Consider the following 26,491-nt stretch of genomic DNA (forward strand, 5'->3'; position numbering starts at 1 on the left):
GTTCAGTATCACTGGTGAATGTAGATGCAAAATCCTCAACAAAATATTGGCAATCTGCCAATACATCAAAAAGGTCATACACCCAGATTATGTGCAAGTTATCCCAGGGATGCAAGATGGTAAAATATTCACAAATCAATAAATGTAATACATCATACAAACAAAAGAAAAGGCAAAAATCACATGATCATATCAATAGATGCAGAAAAAAACATTTCATAAGATACAGCACCCATTAATGACAAAAACACTCAGCAAAGTGAGAGTTGAGGGAGCATACCTCAACATAATAGTGGCCATATATGAGATACCTACAGCCAACATCATACTCAATGGGCAAAAACTAAAAGTTTTCCCCTTAAGATCAGGGACAAGACAAGGATGTCTACTCTCCCCACTTCTATTCAACATGATATTGGAAGTCTTAGCCACAGCAATCAGAGAAGAAGAAATAACAGGCATCCAAATTGGGAAGGAGGAAGTAAAACTGTCATTATTTGCAGATGACATGATAGTGTACATAGAAATCTCTACAGACTCCACCCCAAAACTATTCGACCTAATATGTGAATTTGGCAAAACAGCCAGATACCAAGTCAATATTCAGAAATCAAAGGCATTTTTGTACACCAACAATGAAATATCAGAAAAAGAAATCAAGGAAAAAAATCCCGTTTGCTATAACAACACAAAACATACCTAGGAATAAACTTAACCAAGGAAGTAAAAGATCTGTACTCAGAAAACTACACAATACTGAAGAAGAAATTAGGAAAGACACAAATAAATGGAAGCATATACCATGTTCACGGATAAGAAAAATCAACATCATCAAAATGTCCATACTATCCAGAGAAATTTATAGATTCAATGCAATCCCTATCAAAATACCAACGATATATTCCACAGAGAATAAACATTTTGAAAATTTATATCAAACCATAAATGACCCTGAATTCTGAGAAAGAAAAAAGCAATTCTGAGAAAGAACAAAGTAGGAGGGATCACCATACCTGACTTCAAATTATATAACAAGGCACCATGGTAATCAAAACAGTCTGGTACTGGCATCAGAATAGACATATAGATCAATGGAACAAAATACAGAACCCAGAAGTAAATTCAAGTCTCTACGGTCAATTAATATTTGACAAAGGGAGAAAAAGCATAACATGGAGTAAAAGTAGCCCCTTCAACAAATGGCGTTAGAAGATCTGGACAGCTACATGCAAAAAATGTAACTTGACCACCAACTTACAACATACACAAAAATAAACCTAAGATGGATTAAAGACTTAAACATAATTCATGATACCATAAAAGCCCTAGAGGAGAACATAGGCAGGAAAATCTCAGATATTCCATGCAGCAATATTTTCACCAATATGTCCCCTAGAGCAAGGGACATAAAGGAAAGAATAAACAAATGGGACGTCATCAAAATACAAAGCTTCTGCATGGATAAAGAAAACATCAGCAAAATGAACAGGGAGCCAACCGTATAGGAAAATATATTTGTCAATGATATCTTGGACAAGGATTTGATTTCCAAAATGTATGAAGATCTCACATAACTCCACTCAAGGAAGACAAACAATCCAATTGAAAAATGGGGAAAGGACCTGAACAGACACTTCTCCAAGAAGGACATACAGAGGGCCCACAGACATTATGAAACTATTTTTAACATCACTAGCCATCAGAGAGACGCACATTAAAACCACAATGTGATACCACTTCACAGTGGTCAGAATGGCCATCATAAATGAATAAACAAACAATAAATGCTGGGGAGGGTATGGAGAAAAGGGAACCCTAGTAAATTGTTGGTGGGAATGCAGTATGGTGCAGCCACTGTAGAAAACAGTATGGAATTTCCTCAAAGTACTACAAATGAAAGTGCCTTTTGACCCAGCAATTCCACTGCTAGGATTCTATCCTAAGAATCCTGAAACCCTAATTCAAAAGAACCTACATACCCCAATGTTCATAGCAGCACAATTTACGATGCTCAAGTACTGGAAGCAACCTAGATGCCCATCAGTAAATTAGTGGATCAAAAAGCTGTGGTACACTTACACAATGGAATACTATGAAGCAGGAAAAAGAAGGAGCTCCTGTCTTTCATGACAGCAAGGATGGAACTGGAGAGCATTATGCTAAGTGAAGTAAGTCAGGTGGTGAAAGACGAATACCAACCACATGGTCTGATCTATAAGTGGAACCTAATCAAGAAAACATCCAAGCAAGCAAAAAAAAAAAAATAATCAGAAACATTGAAATAAAGAAAAAACTGACAGCAACTATAGGGGAAGGAAGGAGATAAAGGGGAAAGAAGGGAAAGGGTCATCAAGGAACATGTATAAAGGACCCATGGACAAAGCCAAAGAGGGGAAGATTGAGGGTTGGTTTGGCAGGATAAGGTGGTGGTGGGAAAATGGAGACAACTCTGTTCACACAACAATAAAAATAATTTTTTAAAAAGATGAACAGAGATTCATCTCTGAAAAGGTGAGATATAGATTAAAAAAAGAAAAATTTTGGTTTGGGTGTCCTGGAATTTACTTAATTTATTTTCTCAGGTAATTTTGGCCATGAAATTCAGTGCTCATTTTGAATGATTTTAGCAGTTTCTCTAGCTTTAGAACCCTGAATTCCCAGGGATGAAGAAACCTAAAAATTGTGAGTCAAACATCCTCCCAAATCTTCAATCTTCTATACCTATGCCAAGTGTTCCCAATCATTGCTTGCCCACATCCATTTCAGCTTTGGATATGCTATAGAAAAAACAAGTCAGAATGTTCTTCATTAACTGAGCTGAAGTCTGTCTCCCTATATCTTCCATATATTAGTTCTCATTCTATTCCCTGGAGCCATACAGAATGACTTCCCTCAATATTGTATTGAATGTATTGAACTTAAACAAAACAAACAGGTAGAAACCATGCTCAGTTTCATTCTCATCTTTGTCAGGCTTGCATATTTTCACTGAAAACTACTGCTAGATCTTGTCTGTAGAAGTAGCAGAAGTCTTTACCCCTTTCTAATTAAAAGTTCAGAAAGAGCAGAGGATCCCATGTTATATTTGAACTCTGATTTTAGAATCTAGTAGAAAAATTCTCAATGTACAGTCATAGTTTCTTGAGGTGTCAAATTATCTAAGCTAGTCTTCAGTTATTATTCATAGTAGTCTAGCTATTGCAGTAAAGGCATTTTTTAGATATGAATAAAGTTCAGAATCGGTTACTTTAAGTAAAGGAGACTATTCCAGATAATTTTGGTGGGCCTGATTTGATCAATTGAAAGGTCTAAAGAGTGGAGCTGAGGTCTCCACATGTGCACAGAGGCTGTAGCTCATGCCTAAGAGTCTCAGTCCACCTTCTTAATGAATTAGTCTCCAGATTGTGGACTTGCCTAGCCAGTTCCCTTAACAGGTAAGCCAATTTCTTGCAACAAAGCTATTAGTACATATTTCCTACTGATTTTGCTTTCTTTCTCAGAAATACTGCCAGTTTAGACCAAAAGGAAGAGAAGAAGACGTAATAAAATAAGGCCCACATCCTCAAAATTCTTTAGATCCTTAAAATTCTACAAGCAAGAAAAAGCTGATCACATTAATGAACTTCAAACATGCCACCTTTCATGAATAAGGAAGTATGACTCAGAGCAGGGAGTTTAGAACCAAGAAGTTGGTGAAAAGAACCACAGAAGATTATTCGTAGGCCTTGAAACCAAATAGTTTTCCCAGGTGAACTGAGAAATTTGTTTGGGATAGATGACTTATTTTTTCCTTCCATTTCCCCCTCCCTCTTAAAAACGAGTATCTATAGCTGTTATCTCATGACTGCCTACCAGTATATTTTGGGAACTGATAAATTATTTCTTGAGTGTCACGTGTTCAGAACTGAAGAGGATTTTTGTCTCAGAATGGATTATACCCAGGGCTTCATCCATGACTGATTTAGATCACTGAGATGGTGATATTTGGACCTTTTGAACAGATATGGTTTAGATGAGATTTTTGGTCTTTGAATTGATACTATAATGAGTAGACACTTTCAGTAGACACTTTCAATTTCAAAATACATTAACATAGAGTTATGTGGAACAGACATGTATCTTTGAGGGGCAGAGGGAAGACTGAGGTAGAGGCAGAATAATGGTCTACAGAGATGTCCATGCCCCAATCACCAGAACCTGTAAACATGTTCATTTATATGCAAAGATGAATTAAGATAGCTGATGGGCTTAGGGTTGCTAATCAGCTGACTTTCAGATACTTATCTTAAATTGGGCCCAATATAATCATACAGGTCTTTAAAATGGAAGAGGAAGGCAGAAGAATCAGTATCAAAGTGATGCAGCACAAGAAAGAACTGACCAGCCAGTGTTAGCTATGCGGATGGAAGGTGTCCAAGAGCCAAGGAATGCCAGAAGTTTCCAAAAGCTGGAAGAGGCAAGGAAATAGATTCCTTCTTAAAACCTCCAGAAAGTAAAACAGCCCTACAACATCTTAATTTTAGTCCAGAGAGACACATTTTAAAGTTATGACTTCCAGAAATATAGGGTAATAACTTGCTTTTTTTTTTAAACCACCAAGTTTGTAGTAACTTCCTACAGCAGCAATAGGGAACTAGTACAATCATTCCTGGTGGAGCTGGGAAGAGGCTATGTCTAGGGATATAGCTTCATCAAAGCCTAAATGACTCCCATAGGTGGCAAATGGAAAACTTTTTATTAATTTATCAAATTATGAAAAAGAGATAACTTACACGAATGTGAAGCTCTTCATTTATGGATTCTTTTTTATTGGTTTTTTTAACATCCAGGTACCTGACCAGAGGGCCAATTGTGATTCCCTAGATTATAAATAACAAAACAAAGGGCTTTGTTGTATTTAAGATTGTCATTACAGAGAACAAATCTATTAACAAAATTATTACAAGTTCCAATTTTTATGTCTTTGTTTTGTACTAGCTTTTACTAGATAAATGCTTCAGTGTTTACTTTAGTTCTTTTTAATTCTTCTAAATTTTGCAATAAAAATAGACATTTTGTCTATATTTTAAAGCAAGAGTTTCATTTCACCCCTTAAAATAACCCCTCATCAGTTTGTTAAAAGGTAGCTTGAGCTAAAATAAAAATTTGTGCTACTCAGTACTAATTGGAATCTTATTTTTAGCAATACACAGTAGAGTAGCTTTAATTCAACTGTTAATCAGGAATATTTTGATTAATATATTTTACTGATTAAAAGCCAACATATTTTAGAGTTTGAGGAATGACCACAAACATTATCTGGAAATATTTGAGAATTTAGTTTGAGTATATTATCTAATTCTTCAAAATAATAAATAGAGGATATAAAAATAGAAAATCATATCTGGAAATCAAATAAAGTGTACTTTTTGTTATTATAGTAGTTTAATACATAATTTTTAATTAATATACTTCTTCCAAATATGAAAGAAAGCTACCAACCTGAATAAATACAGTAAAATATATAACTACTAGAGTAGCTGTGATAAACATTTTTTTCCTAGGAAAAAGAGACAGAGGAAGCAAAAATGCAAGTGAAAAACTTCCAGCTCCTCGAACACCACTGTAGAAAACTATACACTGGTCCTTGATGGAGAAGGGGAAAGTCCGAAACTGGTTACTGACATAGAAGAGAGCAAACACACCTAGAAAGAGGGAGATATATATTAGAGGAAAGGGTCATGAACTAGTAGAGATACAATGCTAATGAACCCAGGTTGTGCACATGTGCCTTGAAAACTTGGCACTTGAATTTCATCACATCCATTATCTCCCATCCAGATAGTAGTGCTTCAGATTGGTAGCTTTCTAGAGTCCTCTGTGTGTGTGTGTGTATTTAAAGTAATAAAATCTTGATACTTTTTTTATATGAGAAATATAAAAAATATATTTTTTTAATATTTTCTAATCTAACTCATAATTTTTGCTCTGCCTTTTAAAACACAGTAAAGCAACAATATTGCCTGAAGAATAAAAACATTTTTATCACTCATGTTCTCATTCAGTAACCAAAGAAGGTGTGTAATTTTCAACATAAAAGGGGCCCTCTTGGGGACTGTGGTATCTGTGGGGTGAACAAATATGGTGTGGTTGATCAGGTTCTTCTTGAGAGTCAATGCAAACAAAAAAGGATGTTGGCAAGAATTCAAGAGGAGGCCTTCTTGCTGTCAGTAAGTGGAGGGTAAAGGGTGAGAGAGCTTGTTTAAAATACAGAGATACACTCTTCTATAGTACTTTTCCATCCCCAACTGGCACACATGACCTACTACCATCCTGTAGTGGTTCCTAGTGGGGAATGTCCCTTCACTAAAACTCTGGACAAACAAGAGGTTTCACTGCAGAATAACAAATCTTTCAGCAGCACCATGTGACTTCTAATCACACAGGCTTCACAGAAAGCAGCCTTTGATGACAGGCATATTGACAGCACAAGACACAGTTACATTTAAATATTTTTAATTTTGTGTTGTTTGTCCTGGGTTCTCTACATACTTACTAGTCATGTGACTTGACCTCAGGCAAGGCTTTAAATTTTGTCATGCCTGACTGGTGTGGCTTAGTGTATTGAGTGCTGGCCTGGGAACCAAAGGGTCACTGGCTCAGTTCCCAGTCAGGGCACATGCCTAGATTGCAGGCCAGGTCCCTAGCATGGGACATGTGAGAGACAACCACACATTGATGTTTCTCTCCTTCTCTTTCTCCTTCCCTTTCCCTCTTTCTTAAAAGAAATAAATAAAATCCTTAAAAAAATGTTTGTCATGTACCCAAAGTCCTCATCTGCTTAATAGAAGTAATGATAGTATTTCCATCAGAAGGTCAATATAAGGTTGACGTTAATTTCATAGCTACAAATAATTATAAAGCAGGCCCTTATATGTTACATGAGTTTATGGGTGTGAATTATTATTACCTATAATGAGTCAGGTTAGAATGAGAACAGGTTGGGAGTGGGAGAACTGGATTCTGACACTGAGCTCTGTCTCTCACTGTGATGTGGACCAGTCAGCCATGCTTTTGGTAACTGTTCCCTCAGGTCCCTCAAGCAGAAGACGATGAAGATAGACTGCATAGTCACCAAGACTCAACAGTGTGGAAGGAGCCACAATATTAATCTTTTCCTAGATAGCATCTATTCTTGTTGGCTGGGCTGAAGCTCTGACATTAGCTTTACTCACTCTGTGGATTCCTACAGTGTTAGAACTGAAAACGATCTTAGAAATTTGTCCACACCCACCATTTTGTGGTTGAAGACAAATATTTTGAGTAGTTAAATATCTGTCCAAGGTTGAATAACTAGTTAGTAATAGTGCCAAGATTTGATGTGAGATTATAAATTTCTATCACAGTTTTCTTAAGTCTTTTTTCCCCTTGAGACCCAACAGCCATATTCAGAGTAAGTTTTATGAATATTTTAATATTTCTTATTCTTTTCTAGATCCTAAAATCCACCCTAAATTAACTTTAAATTGATATACTCAGTAAATTCTCTGCCACTTTTCATAATTTCTCCTTGAATAATTGCCTTGCCAATATTAATCAAAGTCATTTAAAATGCTTCAAATATTAGTCAAATCATTTAAAAATATAATTGTTTCTAGTAAAAAGGCAACATATATATTGTAGTTCAGTACTTAATGTTTTCTTTTAGCTCTAGAAATATAAAATAGGATAAATCATCAGGCATTAGTCAAGACATCTCAGTTTTTAAATTAGGCATATTTTATAGGGGTGATGCCAGTTATATTACAGAGTCAGCTTTACTAAATAATGCTAAACACTTCTTAAAAGTAGAAATTCACTTTCTGGTCCTTGATTTCTACACATCACATTCAATCCTCAACTGAATAATATATTCAGGAAAATGTTTTCTAAAGTAATTGCCTTATATAGAATAGAATTTGTGACATCTCACTTTTCCTGTAACAAAAGTGTAAATGCCCACAGTTTATAATCTATATCTGATTTCAGGTGCAAAAAGGGGACAAGCTGTCACCAGAGGTGAAGAGCAAGAAAGAAGTTTGGTTATATCTAAACATGTAGATGTGAAAGTTCTCTCTTCAATTAAAAAAAAAATAACACTTTCTCAGGAATAGAACCTGATCAGTCACTAATGACTGTGAACTAATTGAAAGATTAAACAGAACATTCCTCTTCACTAGAAGGTGCCCATACTCCCCTAACCAGTAAAACCATTTATTATAACCTCACTGCTTATACTTGTACACAGCAGGAAGGAGTAAGACAAAATTCAAAAAGCAGTATGCAAGAACTCTTGGGGGCCCTGCTGTCCTTACTGATGGCTCTCCAGATCTGGCAAAAGGCCAGAGTGAAGCAGACAAAGGCCCAGTTCCACTCATGGTTCTTCCCAACAGTGGACACGCCCATGAAGATGAATATCAGTGTCTCACTGACACTGCTTAGCATCTTCATAAAATACTTGATAGTCGTGTAGGATGTCTGGGTCACATTTTCCTCTACATACTTTTTCATCGTCACTGCACAGGCCGTGATTCTGCAAAAGAAGTTGAGTCTCAGAAAGAAACGTATGATTTTGCCTCTCCCACAAAAGCCACCCTACTGGTGATGCCACAGATACAAAATCCTGTTTTAATCCAGAGAGAACATCTTCTCCATTCATTCTTTGGCTGCAGCTTTCCTACAGATTTTGTTTCTTCCTCTTCTCCCTCCCCAAGGGGTTTGTGCAAGGTGAGTGAGTGTGGTGGGGAAGTTGAGTATGATGGGGAAGGAGGACACTAAGCCTTTCCCACAATAAAACAGCAGGTAGTTCATGCACAAATTGGTAGCTCAACTGTTTCTATCTTGCCCTCCCTAATCAAGAGCTTTGTTGATCTCCTTCTCACTCTCTACATCACTCTGCCTTTTAAAGCAAAATAAATCCATTGTAGTACCTAGGAATAATTCAGTAAGGTCCCTCATTTTCTTTACCTCAGCAATATTTCTTGCAATAATTTAGTAAGCAATTTTTCATTTAAAATATTTTTGGTCTATACTGATTTAGGAAGTGGGTGGGTAGAGAAAGAACTTTGCCTTGTATTGGTAGCTTTGGTCATTTTTAAGGTGGAAAAAATAATGTGTCTAGATTTTATATTATTATAATTAATTAAAACAGTTATCACTGTACAATAAAATTAACTATTTCTACCTGAGTAGCTGAGTGTGAGAATAATGTCAGAGAAAATAACATAACCTGATAGAATAAGCCAAGTGAGAAGACTCATTCCAAGATCTATACAAAAATAAACATTGAAAACCATTTTAATTAAGAAAAAAAGAAACCTGGATTTCTAGTCTTATCCCATCTATTCTAGTTTCATTCTCCCTGCAGAATGCTACGCTGCAATGAAGTCTGAAGGAAATAGCAGAGGCAGGTTTTCATGGCATGCTTCTCCTCAACTTCAAGATAATGAATTTTTCAAAGAAAGAAAAAATTACTGACATTAGACTTTAACCTTGAACTTCCCCTAGATTTTTCTCCACAGTAGCATTTCTGGTCATTCTAAAATGATCTTATACTTGCTATGCTCTCCACAGGCAAATCAGGAAAAGAGAATAAACACAAATGGTGGAAAGAGCATTTGTTTGGCAAAGGGCCTGAATCAGATTTTACAAATGTTTAAGAAACCTGAACCCTGCAATACATTTGAGAATTAGCATCAATAGTCAAGATTTTTCCAGATACTCGTCCATAAGATGTGGTCCTAAATTCTCTTTTATTGCTACTAGAGTTGGTCCTTGGTTTGTACTCACGCCAGAATGCCGGAGAGATAGAGGGTCTCAGCAGCTAAATAAGACAAATAGCTGAACATGAAGACAATGAGTGGTTCAATTGCAGAGATATTCTGAGTGAAACGTGTGATAAATGCAGAAATGAATCCAAAAATAATGCCAAAAAGTACACCCCCAACCCCCACAATAATGAATCGGGCACATCCAGCCAAAATGTCAACAGTTTCTATGTTTTCAAACTTATGCATCTTTGTGAAGGCAATTAATATATTGTATAAGACCTGGACAAAAAAAAAACACAGAAACATTAATTAGAAAGGAGAAATATTTTATACACAGATTCATAACTTTGCATCTACTTAAATAATATACAATAAATTACATTATAATTAAAATTAACACAGCTGCCTAATTTTCCAACTAATTTAAATTTATTAAGTTTTTCTAAATAAGTATTATATTCACAGCTTTCAATCACTGAGCACCTACTGTGTGCTCATCTCTCGCTAAACTCTCTGTCATTATCAACTTGTTTCCTCTCAGCCCCACATTCACCATTCAATATGGACTCTATAATAATGAAATTCCTATACATATTTTTCCTTTACTGTGAGCTCCATGCTAAGCTCTCTCAGCAGAGGGACATTGTAGGAGAAACAGGCTTCCTGAAACTTCGGCATGGCCTGGGAGAAGTCAGCCATGTGGGACTGAGGACTTCCTACAGATCTTGCCAGGACCATAGGCCCTAAACATTTTCTCTCTGCAACTGTCCATCTTTAGCCTGGTGATACATGGGGGAAAAGTCCCCAGCATAGTCCATGTGCAACATGCCTATAGCCCAGGGGTCTACCTGAACAGCCCACCTTCTGTAACTGGTAGAAACTGCTTACAGTTTGCAAACTGCTCCCCTTTGCCCACTCCTGAGACCAGGATCCCACTGCCCCTCTAGTGCCCCACTGACTGCTCCCTGCTTGCCTAATGGAGGGTGGTCTGTTGTTTGCCCAGTAACTCCAAACCAGCTCCTGTACAGTGGCCATCCACACCTTCTCCAGTGATATCTAAACTCCTTCTAAGTTTGTCCTTTTTGCAGGCCATCCCTCAGCCCTCGGTTACCATAGAGAATTCCTTATATCTTATAGCTGTTTCTTTATTATAGTTAATATTTTTTAAATTTTCATTGAACTTATTGGTGTGACATTGGTTAATAAAATTATATAGTTTTCAAGTGTACCAATTCTATAATATGTCATTTATATATTATATTGTGTGTTCACCACCCAAAGTCAAGTCTCTTTCCATCACCATTTATCTCATCTTTACCCTCTTCTACCTCTGTCCACCACCACCCTCTTCCTTTCTCTCTGGTAATCACCGTACTGTTGTCTGTGTCTATGAAGGTTGTTGGTTTTTCTTTTCTTAACCCTTCACTTTTTTTACCCAGCTTCTTAACCCTCCTCACTTCTCACAGCTGTCAGTCTATTCTCTGTATCTGTGAGTCTTTTTATTTTGTTTATTAGTTTATTTTGTTCATTAGATTCCACATGTGCTGGTGGGTTCCAATCAGGAAAAAGGAACCACTGTTTAACCTACTTGTGGTTTCTCTTTCTGGATTGGACCCCACTGGCTGTGCTTTCCACATACATCATCTCAATGACCAACCCCCCCAAAAACTGTAGTCCTTGTGATGCACACTTCTAATGTTACTACTATTTCTCTATTTATTTAAACATTTCTATGAAATTGCAGTGATCTGCTTATTACTAATTCATGTCATTTGGCAAGCTCAGAACTTCAACTGAACTTCTGCAAAGTAACAGGTAATGAGACACATTAAAGAGGTGCAGAGAGATCTCTGCAGAAAATGAAGACCTTTGAGAATAATAGTCCTTAAAGAGTCCTGGAAAATCAAACACTTATTAGCCTTTGTTCCCTATGTTAAGAGAAATGAAAAAAAAAATCAGATGAACAGAAGCTAAAGCTCAAAGATATAGGGTCAATGATTTTTCTGTTTATGTATCAGCCATCTTTTACAAAACTGGTATAACACTAATCTCTTACTTAAGTAAAATGAAGCCATGTTTTAAGAAAAATCTTGGCTGCATAATAGAAAATTGTGATCTCTGGATTCAAAATGAATCCAAAAGAAACTCAGTGGCTGTATCCCAAGTCAATGAGCTTTTTTAGTACAATTTCACCTTTGGCCTGACCTCACAGCAACCCATTCATGGGTCTCAGAAGCCGTTCCAATAAGTTAAGCCAAGATGAGGAGCCAGACACTTCCTCAAGAGCCTGAAAAGGCAGTTTGAATGCATTCAGATGGGACCTGGGAGTTTATTTGACTCTCAAACTCAGAGAAAACTCAGGGAATTCCATTGAGACTCAGAGATTTTCATGTTTCCACAAACAAAATCTCTTTGCATAGCTCTCCAGATTATAAGTAGTTATCCAGCTTGTTCCAAGGGCCTGGGAAAGTCATTCAGGAAAGTCCTGATGCTAGGTGCCCAGGTGCCCTGCCTGGAAGATGCCATAGCAGTTTAAGAAGCTCAAACAGTGTATCTAATTAAAAAGACCACATTTATAGGCACAATTCATATTGACTACATAGAAAACAATTCTTATCTTTCAAATTACCAGGCTGTGCATGTCATTATAGTTGTAAAAGTTTTTCTTTGGACTTATTTTAAATCACAATAATGTGCATGTATTTTCAATGCTACATCTCAAACAAGTCCATAGCACTAATGGAAAACCAACTTAGATTTACCCTCTTCATTCAATGTGGAAGTGTGATATTATGATATAAGGTATGTGTGTGTGTGTGTGTGTGTGTGTAAATATATATACAGGGTAGAGAAAAGTTAGTACAACTGTAAACCTACTTTTGCCACACCCTCTCTATATTGTTTGTCTTTGTTTCCTGACACAGACAGAAGAACAATTCACTTCTTATACCCTTTCCCCTCATACCTTGCCCTGTGCATCTCAGGCTGTTCCTGAGTTGAAACCTTTATAAAAAACAGTAATAGGTTGAGCACGGGCTGTGAACCAAAAGTATCGCAGTTCAGTTCCCAGTCAGGGCACATGCTTGGGTTGCAGGCCATGGCCCCCAGCAACCACACATTGATGTTTCTCTCTCTCTCTCTTTCTCCTTCCCTTCCCTCTCTAAAAATAAATAAATAAAATCTTTAAAAAAAAAACAGTAATGGGAGGTGAACTGTATTCCTGAGTTCTGCTAGCTATTCTAGCAAATTATCAGCAAGAGGAGGGTGCTGTGGGAACCCCTGGTTTTATGGCCGGTCAGTTAGAAGTATGGGTGGCATGGATGTTTGATTTGTGTCTGAAGTGGAGGCAGTCTTGTGCGACTGAAATTTTAATTTGCAATGTCTATGCTACTTCCAGGTAGTTATTTTCAGAAATGAATTGAATTGGAGGACATCAAATTGGTTTATGGAGAATTGGTTGTTATAGGGGAAAACACCCACACATTTGGTGTCAGAAATGGTATTGTAAACAAAACACAGTTCAGAGGGACATCTCTCAGGAAATTGTCCTTTTGTGTTACCTTTAATGAGTACATCAAGTCTCCCAAGGTAATAATAATAATGGCAACCCTTTAACAGATAACACTGTAGAAGTTTGCAAAGCCTTTTCAACAAGTATAATGACTAAGGATGCCAGCCCACCAACCAAGACTTAGCAGAGTTGATTTAAATGTGATATTTTTTCTTGATCAACTTTATTGAGGAATAATTTACATATGATAAGCTGCATCTAAAATGAAGAATACTGACCGTTGTACCTACCTTTAAAATCAGGATCACAGTTATGATCTAGAACAATTTTATGAACCCTGAAAAGTTCTTCTATTCCTTTCTTAAACCCTGACATCAGAAAGCCATTGATCTATTATTGTTACTATAGATCAATTTGTATTTTATATAATTGAGTAATAAAGTATGTGCTCTTTTGTGTCTGGCTTCTTTAACTGAGTATAATGTTTTGGGGACTTATCCATATTGTGACAGATATTAGTGATTCATGCTTTTTATCACTGAGTAATATTCCATTATATGGCTATAGTATTGTTTACCTATTAACATTTTGAAGGACATTTGTTCCCTGCTTCCTTCCACCATCCAGTTTCTGCTATTGAGATATTGCTGCTATAAACATTCATAAGTATTTTATGCTGACTCATGTTCTCATTTCTCTTTGATATATACCTTTGAGTAGAATTGCTAAGGAATATGACAGATACAAGCTAAAATTTTAAGAAGCTGCTCTCTTAGTACATTCAGATGGCTATAGTAGAATATCATTAACTAGGTTGGCTATAAACAACAGAAATTTATTTCTCACAATTCTAAAAGTTGATGAGTCCAAGATCAAGTCACCCATAGATTCAGTGTACTGTTAAAAGCCCATTTCCTGCTTCTTAGACAGCTGCCTTCTCACTGCATCCTCACATGGCTGAATGAGCAAGGGAGCTCTCTGTGGTCTCTTTTATAAGAGCACTAATCCATCCATGATGGCTCCACTCATACAATCTAATCACCTTCCAAAGGCCCCACTCCCAAATACTATCAGGTTGGGGGTTAAGTGTCAATACATGAATTTTGGGGAACACAAATAGTCAGTCCATACTAACTGCCAGATTGTTTTCCAAAGTTGTTGGATCATTTTCCATTCCCACCAAAAATGCATAAGACTTTAAGTTGTACCTTATCCTTGTCAACACTTTATGTTGTCAGTCTTTTTCATTCTAGTCACTCTAAAAAGTGTGTGGGGATATTTCATTGTAATTTCAACCTGCATTTCCCTGATTACTAGATGTTGAGCATATATTTATGTGATTATTGATCTCTTGTATACCATCTTTTATGTTCAAATATTTTACCCATTTTTGAGTTGTTTGTGTTTTTATTATTGAGTTATAATTTTTTTATATCTTGGATGTACATATTTTGTAAGATATACACATAGTGACTACTTTCTCCCATTTTGGCTGGCTTTGTTTGTTTGTTACTTTAGTTATTTAATAGTGTATTTTGGCCCTGGATAGTGTAGCTCAATGAGTTGGGCATTGTTCCACAGATGAAAAGGTTGCCAGTTAAATTCCCAGTCAGGACATATGCCTGGGTTGTGGGCCAGGACCCTGGTTGAGGGTATAGAAGAGGCAACTGACTAGTGTTTCTCTTGAACATCTATGTTTCTTCCCTCTTTTTCTCTTTCCCTTACCCTTTTTCTAATAACAAATAAAATATTTTAAAAATAGTGTATTTTGAAAGGCTTTTTTTTTTCTATTTTTAAAATCCAGTATAGTACCTTTTATCTTTCAATGCTTATGCTTTTTCTGTCTTTTGCCTTCTCCAAGGTTTGCTGTAAATTTTTCATAAATATCTTTTATCAGGTTAAAGAAGTTATTTACTCTTCCTATTTTGCTGGAATTTTTTATCATAAATGGGTATTGAATATTGTCAAATGGTTTTCTGCATCTATTGATACAATCAATTATTTTATTTACATTGTGAATTACATTCATAGATTTTTCAATGTTAAAGAAACTTGTGCTCCTAAGATGTACCTTATGTAGTAATTATTTATTATCTTTGTTAATAATAATAAATGGTGTTAGGAGATCTGTACAGGTATATGCAAAAAAGTGAAACAAGAACACCAACTTATACCACACACTAGAATTAATTCAAGATAGATAAAAGACCTAAATATAAGTCATGACACCATAAAAGTCCTAGAGGAAAACATAAGCAGGAAAATTTCAGATATCCCATGCAGCAACATTTTTGCCAATATATGTACTAGGGCAAAGGAAAGACAGCAAAGAATAAACAAATGGGACTACATCAAACCAAAAAGCTTCTGCATGGTTACAGAAACCATCATCAAAATGAAAACAGAACTGACCATATGGGAAAACATAGTTTTCAATGATGCCTCACACAAGGGTTTGATCTCCAAAATATATAAAGAACTCACTCACATGACTCAACACCAGGAAGACAAAAAACCCAGTTAAAAAATAGGCAAAGGACCTCAATAGACACTTCTCCACAGAGGACATACAGGTGGTCCATAAGCATTTGAGAGAATGCTCAATATCACTAGCCATCAGAAAGATGCTAATTAAAAGCACAATCAAGACAAATACCATATGATCTCGCCTGTAAGAGGAACCTAATAAACAAAACAAACAGGCAACATAGAACCAGGGGTATGGAAAAAAGGAACAGACAGCAACCAATACGGAGGGTGAAAGGGGAAAATAGTGGAAAGAAGGGGAAGGGATTAGTTAAAGAGCATGTAAAAATGACCCATGGACATGGACCATGGTGTGGGAGCAGGGTGGTGGGCTGGGCAGAGAAGAGCAAAGGGAGAAAATTGGGACAACTGTAATAGAACAACAATAAAATATTTAATGAAAAAGAAAATATTTTCTAATTTCTTTTGTAATGTCTTGTTTGATTCATGAAGTATTTAGCATTGTGCTGTTTATTTTCCAAATATTGGAATTTTCTTAGATATCTTAATGTGATTTATTTTAATTTAATTTTGTGTGGTCAAAGAACATAATTTTGTCACCAGGCTTCTAAATTTATTGAGGTTTTTTATGGTAAAATATGTGGTCATTTTTGATGATGAACATACCAATATGCACTTGAAAGGAATGCATATTTGACAGTTGTTGGACACAGTATTCTATAAATGTCAATTAGGACAGAGTGGTATTTGAGAGTGTTCAGATCCTTAACGTCTTGCTAATATTTTGCCTACTTACTTTATCATTTCCTAAGATTAGGCTATTAAAACCCTTCTGATTGTGGAATTGTCATTTTCTTTCTTTAAATTTGTCAGTTTTTCTTTCATATATTTAGTGGCTCTATCCTTAGGTATATACACATGCATAATTGTTAGGTATCCTTAATGAACTGACTTTTTTGTCATTATGAAACACCTCTCTTTATTTCTGTAACACTTCTATCTTTATATCTATTTTAACTGATATTAATATAATTACACCAGCATTCTTATACGTACTGTTTGCTTGGTGGATATTTTTGTATCTATTTACTTTCAACTTACCTGCATCTTCACAATTGTTGTGTTTCTTTTTTAAAAAAATTTTATTGTTGTTCAATTATAGTTGTCCTCATTTTCCTCCATTACTCTCCTCTGCCCACCCAGCCCCCTCTCCTACATTCAATTCTCCACCTCCCCCATTTGTTCTTGTCAATGGGTCCTTCATACTTATTCCTTGGCTTGACCCTTTCCCTTCTATCCCCCGTTATCCCCAATGCCAACCCCTCTGGTCACTGTCAGTTTGTTTTTTATTCTCATACCTCTGGTTCTGTTTTGCTCGCTTCTTTGTTTTGTTGATTAGGTTCCACTTATAAGTGAAATCATGTAGTATTTGTCTTTAACCACCTGGCTTGTTTCATTTAGCATAGTACTCTCCAATTCCATCCACGCTGTCATGAAGGGTAGGAGTTCTTTCTTTCTGCTCCATAGTATTCCATTGTGTAAATGTACCACAAGTATTGATACACTCCTTTACTGGTGGTCACTTAGGCTCCTTCCAGCACTTGGCTATTGTAAATAACACTGCTATGAACATTGGGGTATACTGTTCTTTTGAATTGATATTTCAGGATTCTTAGGATATAATTCCAGCAATGGAATCACTGGATAAAAAGGCAGTTCCATCTTTAGTTTTTGAGGAAATTCCATACTGTTTTCAACAGCGGCTGCACCAGTCACCAGTCTGCAATCCCACTAACAGTGCACTAGGGTTCCCTTTTCTCCACAAAGTCACCAGCACTTGTTTGTTGATTTGTTAATGATGGTCATTCTGACTGGTACGAAGTGGTATCTCACTGCACTTTTAATTTCCATCTTTCTGATGGCTAGTGATGTTGAGCATTCATTCATATATCTGTGGGCCCTCCGTATGTCCTTGGAGAAGTGTCTGTTCAGGTCTTTTACCCATTTTTTGAATTGTGTTGTTTGTCTTACTGGTATGGATTTAATGTGAGTGTTTTATATATTTTGGAAATCAAACCCTTGTCTGAGGTATCATTGGCAAATATGTTTTCCCACATGGTTGGTTCCCTTTTCATTTTGCTGTTTTCTTTAGCCATGCAGAAGCCTTTTAATTTGATGTAGTCCCATTTGTTTTTTCTTTCTTTTATATCCCTTGCTCTAGGGTATATATCTGTGAAAATATTGCTGCATGTAATATCTGAAATTTTCTTGCCTATGTTTTCCTCTAACATTTATGATGTCATGATTTATATTTAAGTCTTTTATCCATTGATGTGTTTCTTGTATACAGAATATATTTGGGTCTTGTTTTATATCAGTGCTGGGAATCTCTGGCTTTTAATTGGAGCACTTAGTCTATTAACATTCAATATAATTATTGTTATAATTGGATTTAGATCTACTATTTCTTACTTGTTTTTTATTTCTGTTTTTTGTTTCTTAAATTCATTTTGATTATTTGAATACATTTTAGAATTATATGTTTCCTGTACTACCTTTTTGCATACTGTTCACTAGTATTTTACAATATAACATTTTGAACTTTTTACAGAATACTTTGGGTAAACATACCACTTTACATAAAGTAAAGAAACTTTATAACTGTGGAGTTGAAAGAAACTTTTGTCTACTCTTAAGGATCTTTTGGCTGGTCTAATAATTAAATAAACATAAAATATATAGGTAAGGGAAGGTAACCAAATTTAATTGCATATATATGTATGGGAACCCCAAGTATGGGAAAGTCAGAGAACCCACATACTTAAAAACGTTTCAGGGACAGAAAGGAAAAATGAGGTTATTTATGACATTCTGAGGTAAGGATCACCTTGGGGCTTTAGAAGGGAAGAAGTTCATTGCAGGACAGTAAGAAGAACAGAGAGATATTCAGTAATTTAAATGCTGACCTACACTACAAGACAGGGTACAAGAAGTTATTTCTAGTGCTAACTCTTATTATGGGCAAAGCGCTTAATTTAAATTCTTTAAAGGAGAAGTGAAAATTTCTCATGCCTTCAGGGCTTGATTGCATTCAGCTCAAAAAATTTAAATGCTCCTGGCTGGCATAGCTCAGTGGATTGAGCGTGGGCTGTGAACCAAGGTGTCGCAGGTTCTATTCCCAGTCAGGGTACATGCCTGAGTTGCAGGCCATGACCCCCAGCAACTGCACATTGATGTTTCTCTCTCTCTCTATCTCCCTCCCTTCCCTCTCTAAAAATACATAAATAAAATCTTTAAAAAAATTTAAATACTAAAGTGATACTTTTTGAGGAGGCCTGTTCTGAACCCCTATATAACCAGGTAGGTCCATTAAATGTACTGATTTTGATCATCCTTAAGAGACAAAGGGAGAAAGCTAGTTGTCTTCAAAATATTAAATTTCCTAGATTCTTTGACATTAGTAACTCAGACCTTAGTATTAATTTACTGCATATTCTGTGACTACCATCCCTCCTATACACATAACCATACTCCCTACCCTGCTCAGGGATTCTTGCAAGAGTAACTTCTATGGGATAGCATCTGAGGAAGAGTTAGCATCGTGTGGCTCCATTACTTTCAACATGAGATCTCCCATTGAAGAACAAAAGTAGATGTACCCTAAAGAAGCCTGTCTATAGACTGGGGACTATGAAGTATCCTGAGGTAAAACCTTCTGCCTAGTTGTGAGCTATAGTAACTATGTTTTCTGAGAAGTACAGAGAATTTATTATGTGTGGATGAATAGGGAAATGCTATGAGACAGATGTAGAGATGATGAGGAGCCACATGGAATTATGAGTTATTATGACACTAAAACTGTGAATAATAAAAACTGAGGAGTAGGGGAAAGAAAATTGCATAAATTATGTGGAAGTTAATTGGAAGAGGAAGAGACATGTAAAGATCTATAAAAAGAAGCAGATTCTGAACAACTGACTAAGTCTCATCTATAATGAGCTCTGCAGTGATGATGTAATAGATATTAGCACTGTTTACCCATTTTTTTTTCTTAGCAACTGGTAGGACTGTATCTCCAGCCTCTACCAGGTGAGTACATCTGGCCAAGATTTGAGTCTCAATGAGTTCTGAGCAGAGTGGTGTATGTAAGTTGTGGGATGGGGACTTGCTTGCCAAGATGAGAGTCCACCAAACTTCTCTTTCCCTCAGGCACAGAGACCACCAGTGCTCAGTCTGAGCACTATGAGCCCAGGATCCTGAGTAACCATGGTGAATACAGCACCCTGATAGCCAGCAAAAAATAAGCGGTTTAAAACAAAAAAAAATACCCCTTTGTTGTTTTAGTTTTGAGGAATGTTTATTAACCCTGTACTGCTTGGTTCATCCAGACTATCAAAAAGATCTATAAAGTCTTGCTTCTGAAATCCTTAAAACTAACTTGTTTCTAGTTACAGCCTTTGTGAGGCTTCTTTGTAAAACATTTCCTATTCCTGGGCTCTTGAGTGGTCTTTTATGGGGTGAATTGTGTGCTCCCAAAATTCATATGTTGAAGTCTTAGCCTCCAGTACTGCAGAATGTGAGTGGATTTGGAGATAGTGTAAAGAGGTAATTAAGTTAAAATTAGATCATAATGGTGGGACCCTAATCCAATAGGACTGTGTCCTTATAAGCAAAGGAAGAGACACCAAGAATTCACCCAGCTAGAAGGCAGCCAGGTGAAAGCCAGGAGGAGAGATCTCACCAGAAACCAACCCTAGTGGCGCCTTGATTTTAAACTGTCAGCATCCAGAACTGTGAGAAATACACTGCTGTTATTGAAGTCTCCCAGTATGTGGCATTTTAAATGGCAGCCCTAGTAGACTAACAATGGATCTATATCTTCCTGATTGCCTTGTGTATCTTTTAATTAGTGCTCATTACTTGAGCTTGCCATGAACTCAGTTTAAAAAAATAAGTAAATATTGAGTCTACACACATGTACAAAGCATTGGAAGATCAGAGTTACAACAGAGTATAGTAAAATAATCTTCACTGTATGTCAGATACTATAAAGATATAGAGAATACCATTAAGGACTGTATTTATCAATATTGCACAGGAAATTAAATAATGAATCCAGTTAATTCTCTATTTTGTATGAAGGGGCACTGGCACATTAAATGCAGTTGTAGAGCAGATCCTTGACAACTATTTGCTCTGACCATTAAAGAAAATCACCTTAGATACCAGCAAATACCCTACAGGCATTGCAAAATGATGTAAAAGCAGAGAAGGGGATAAAGCTTTTAAAGGAAGGAAACAGAATATCTGCAACCTAGGACAAAAGGTTGATTACACATGGGATTTTTCAACTGTCCCCTGAACATTTGTTGATTAGAACCTCAAAGAACAGAGTCTAGGAAGATGAACTAAACAGACATCAGAAAATTTAATAAAGATACAATGTGTCAGTGGCTGAATTTTATTGACTTAAGAGAAAGGCAAAGGCATTCCTTTTAAGAACTCATTTTCAATTTAAAAGGTTGGAAAATTTTTCTCAGCTTGTGAATGGTAGGGTGGATGAATGCCCTATTTCATAGTTGTAGTAATTACCACCTACTTGTCAATGACTGCCAAATATGCACCTCTATTCTATCTTTCCCCCAGGCTCTAGGCTCATATTTCTAAAACTATTGGAAAATTCTCTTCAATGGCCTGTAGATTTCAAATTTGTCAGCTTAAAACTAGCCTAACAATAATTGCCTACACCCCAACACTGGTTCTTTACCAGATGTTGAGTCTTTCCCCTTCACACCAACCTGGAGCAAATGCCCAGAGGACTCTCTTTCATTATTGGTGTTAGAACATCTATGAACAGGAGAGGCTATTTAATCTTGACACTTTTTAAGTTATAAAAGCATAGATCATTTGTCACCAGTAGACTCAATTTCACTGAAGACTAGCTTGGCGATTTGGTTCTTTTGAGATGGTAACTCTGGCACAGAGAAAAGAGCAGTTTCCAATAGAAAGTAGTTCACAGTAATATTTTTTATAAATGAATAAATGAAGAATAAATAAATGAATGACTTTGGCTCAGGATCAATCAAACTGAACTAAACTTTATTTTTATCAAAAAAAGAGATTTCATGATCTCTCTGTTTCCTCCCATGCTGTTAGTTTAATACTCACTAATGACCAAAACTGATCTTGGATGGTAAGGAGTGATGTATAGATAACTACAGCCTGGAGCCAGAATGAATGGCTTTGTCTCTGACACATAACCTAGATGTGATGTTGCAGAGGGAGCCTGTATAACAGGTTCTACTGGATACTGTTCATTTTACATCATCATTGAGGAAACTATAGGGAAACTATTTGTCAACCAGCTCTTCCCAAATATCCAGATTATGGGGTTTTCCACATAATTTTGAGCATATTTTTCCCATAGCAAGGCCCACCACACCTTGGGAATGTATGCACACATGTGGTTGGTGGTGGGGGAGCTGTTGAAGACCACTGAACTAGGAAGCACTTGGCTGTGTTTGTAGTTCTTAGTTTTTCTTCCACATCGATAATTTCTATTAATGTATTATATAATCTCCTAGGAAATTTCTATGGCTTGAAAGGGCTAAATGAAAATATGGAAGAATAGGTTCTTCTGTGGGTGTAGGATATGAAGAATGAGTTCTTCTGTGGTTGTAGGATACAAAGAATATAAAGATGGAAAGAGACAAGTGTTCTAAGGTGTAGCTCCTCAAAGACGGGAATGATGTCTACTTACCTCTGCATGGCTGTGTTCAGTTTGATTATTCCCTAAAGCTTTAGGAGGGTTTGCTTTTCTCCTTAAGTTCTGTTTTTTCAAATCCATTTCCATAGCTGCTCACCCCTACTTCCTGAATAAGGGATGACTGGATACCAGCAAGACGTTGTCCTTTTTTCTGACACCTGCAAACTTTCATCATCACAAAGTGCCTCACAGCATAGGCTGGTTGAAAACTGATCTGTATAATTCAAACTTTGGTCATTCTGTTTCATCAACCAGAAGAATATGAACCAAACACATGTTTATGAATCAAATTTGAGGAATTCCAAGTAATAATGGTTGATGTGTCCCTCTCTGACTCTCATTGTCTCACCATGCCTCTGAGTTATTAACATTCACCTGAGCAATGGATCTATAGGGCTACTGGTTAGTAGGATTCTACAGCTCATACCCTAGACAATGCAGAAGGTAAATGTGTCATTCAGCTGAAGAAGTTTAGGAGTTAAATGCAGCATCCTCTAGGAAGGTGAGCCTCCATCACCTCCAACACCCTTGCTTGTAGGGACCTATTGGCACTGGCTGCCCTCTGGCCCTCTCTTCTCCCAACTCCTCCCACCTTCCCAAACTGGTTCAACATCATCACAAGCTATTTGTGTGCTGTATCTCATACACACACATATACACACTCATATCCATCCACTCATTACACTCCCCCTCCCAGCCACAGACCTGTGTAGCCACCACCATATCTCACTGTCAATGGCAGTTGTGAGCAGAAAAGTCACTAGATAAACCTCCAAAAGTTTTGTCTGAGTACATGTCTAAAGGAAAATGTCTGGGTCCTGGGCTAGGTGGGCACCAGATACCCGCCTGACCTCACAGTGAGTCAGAAGCAGCCCAGGGGAGATGTCCTATATCTCAGGTGCTCTTGTGGGTCCTTTACCTGCAGCTAACCCAGCAAGGCTGCATGTCCCTGTTTGTCTGAGTTATTGGCCTTATCCCCATTTCTTCTTAGACGGACACCAACTAGATTGCTTTCTTCTGTGGAATTTCCTCTCACACACAAGAAGAGCAACCTGCTCTGTGCCAAGCACCGATGTGTCTTATTTCATACCTTCTTCAAAACCACTCTTTGAGGTTAGATTAACCATTAGAAACTGAAGCACAAAAGGTTCTTCCTCAAGATCACACAGCTTATAGGTACAAGACCCCCTTATACTCTGAGCTCCCTACATTCTTGGCCAGAAGAAACTGTTCACTTATGAAGGATTCTGGAGCCTCTAACCTTCTACCCCAGGAGCCTGAATAAAATGAAAAGAAATAAGATAAAAAGAAGACAAGAAAAAGTTGCCTACCATTCTTCCTTCAAGAGTCTGGTAAAGTTTGTATATAGCTCTTCTCCAGAAAAAGCTGAGACTACGAAGTCCAGGCAGATAGATAAGAGAATGTAACATCACTTAGGACTTAGAGCTCTGTGGCTCAGAAGGGCTCACAGTAGATGGACTTCAATTATGGTAGACTTAAATTAATAATACCAGACACTTAAATCTGTGCCCATTCTGTGCCAGGTGCTATTTTAAATGCTTTATGTATAGAAACTCACTTCAACCCTCATACAACCAAATATCCATTCCACAGAAAGGAAACTGAGGCACAGAGGAGTTAAGTAAATTCCCTAAAGTCACACAGCTTTTGAGTTGTGGAGCCAGAATATGAACTGAAGCTGCTCTGCCTATGCTCTTAGACATACCTCACTGCCTCTTGAATGGGAAGCTACTGGAGCTAGGACCCTTTAAAGCAGGAAAAAATAAACCACAGAAAATTTTGAATAAAAATTCATCTTTAAATGAACTTACTTAATAATTTTTGCAGCTTTCAAAGGCAGCTTTCTTGGAAAGTTGCTCCCTATTGTCCCAGCTTAGTTTGAACTTGTCATCTTGTCCTCACAACCAGCAGTGGGAGGGTCCATGACTATCTCTCCATCCAGTGATGGCCTATGTGCCAGGACAGCACCAGTGTGGACATGTGCTCCACAGGGGAGTGAGAAGAAAGGGCACCACACTCTTCTGTCTCCCTATGCCTGCTCCTGCTTTCATCCCACCCCTGGCATTAGGCTCAAGGAACAACTCTGTGTTCGGTGGTGACACTTTCTCAGAAGGAAAATATCCCAGTTTCTCACAGTTTCTCTGACAAATTCAGATTCAAATGGAGTGTCACTCTTGAGGGTATGGATGAAGGAAAGTGGGAGCCTCTGCCAGTTTCTATTACTTTGTGTTTCATTCATTTGTTCACTCTTTATGTAGCATTCATTGCCACACTATAGTGATTACTTAGCACCTCTTGCAATGCCCAGTGCTACACACTGGGCCCTATGGTGATGGCAGGAGCTGCTAAGAGAGAAATCACAAGGCTTAATAGGCAACTAGGTAGCAAAGTTAGGCTAATAAAGGGATGGAAAGATGAGAAGAGGGAAAAATTATAGCATAAAGGATTGGGAAATTTAGGATTTGATCTAATGCCAGCAACAAGAATACATCATAGAAAGGTAAGTCAAATGAAAGGTGAAGTCTCTGCTAGGAAACTGTTGCTATCGATTGCTGGCTGGGAAAAGCAGTTAGAAGACAGTTCTTCTGTATATCTCTAGGATATTGAACTACATGGGAAAATTACATTCTATAAATAAGTAACTTCTTTAACAGTCTGTTTCTTTTTAATAAAAACAAGAGTGAGGAAACTTAAGCATGTAGAGAGTTGATAATGCACCTGAGGGGTCCCAAGGACCAAAATGGGCCAGTATAGAAATGTGAACCCTGATGGCTGGATCCAGAGGATCTCTGCTCTTAACCATTACTTACTGTTTCTTCACAAAATGAGGATAAAAATCCCAAGCACAATAGGTCATTAGGAGGCTCAAATAGGAAACATACATAAAAAACACCCATCCATGTGATTGCCCAAGGTATGTGCTCCAAAATTTTAGTTTGCACCCCTCCATAACTCTCTCATTCACTCCATTCCTAAAGAATAGGCTGCAGCAGAAGCAGCAAGATGCCAAATGAGAATATTAGGGAGGGAGAGAAAACCAGAGAAAAAGAAGTTGGCAAAGGGAGAGGGAGAGGTGACAATAGAGGGTAGAAGATAGAAGCAGAGAGTCACTGGAGCCAGGATGCCAGGGTTTAAATCTCAGCCCTGGCCCATCCTGGTCTCTTGGACCTCTCAGATGAGTGGGAGGAGGGGGAGTGAGGAGGGATTGGGGTCATAGAAAGTTTGTTGGCATTGCCTTGTTGTTTAGTCAGCAAAGTGATCCAGAAAAACCAAGAAGGAATATTAAAACAACTTACCCACAATAAAGGACACAGTTCCATATTTAACAGCAAATGCCTATTAAGAGAAAGCCAACCACCATGCCATATCTATGAGCTGATGTGACAGAAAGATAATAGCCATCTTACATAGAATACACACTACATTCTGGGCACCCACTATCTCACTATACTAAGTGCTTAAAATGAACTTTCCAGTGACACTATGAGCTAAGTAATTTTGAAGCAGGAGATAGTTAGGAAGGAGGAAACTTGAGAGGTGCCCCAGGGCTAAAATAAAGGTCACTGAGACAGGACAGAGAACCTGTTCTAAGACTGGTTATTCTTGCTTTCTGGGAAAGCGCTGAATCATGGTGAATCATGAATGCACCTGCACAGAAGATGTTACATGATCCCTGCTTCATTATAATAGCATTATAATAAATTGTGGGACTCCCTTCCTCAACGTCCAATCAAGGTAAATCATGGAAGACCACGTGCACAGTAGCTTTAAAGTAATGTTACCACTTGTACATGCATAATAAAAACCCTCCAAAACTAGCCAGGAAATATCCACCCAATAAGAATAGAATCCCTCCAGCCTCTGAGGTCATCTCTGCTCAAAGTTGGCCCACTCCCATGTTCTGTGGAGTGTGCTATC

At 37.3% G+C, this 26,491-nt stretch overlaps 1 protein-coding gene across 1 annotated transcript in view; it reads right to left on the bottom strand.

Annotated features, from left to right (window-relative positions):
* Nucleotides 1-26,491, bottom strand: part of SLC9A4 (solute carrier family 9 member A4) — a 69,322-nt gene that overhangs the window by 31,927 nt on the left and 10,904 nt on the right. The window contains exons 3-6 of the mRNA XM_036028344.1: nt 9,808-10,067; nt 8,334-8,551; nt 5,482-5,684; nt 4,773-4,859 (exon numbers count right to left, since the gene is read on the bottom strand). Of these exons, the coding sequence (XP_035884237.1) occupies nt 4,773-4,859; nt 5,482-5,684; nt 8,334-8,551; nt 9,808-10,067 (768 nt within the window). The remainder of the gene's footprint in view (nt 1-4,772; nt 4,860-5,481; nt 5,685-8,333; nt 8,552-9,807; nt 10,068-26,491) is intronic.

Source organism: Phyllostomus discolor, chromosome 6, assembly GCF_004126475.2.
Source record: "Phyllostomus discolor isolate MPI-MPIP mPhyDis1 chromosome 6, mPhyDis1.pri.v3, whole genome shotgun sequence".
Lineage (NCBI taxonomy): Eukaryota > Metazoa > Chordata > Mammalia > Chiroptera > Phyllostomidae > Phyllostomus > Phyllostomus discolor.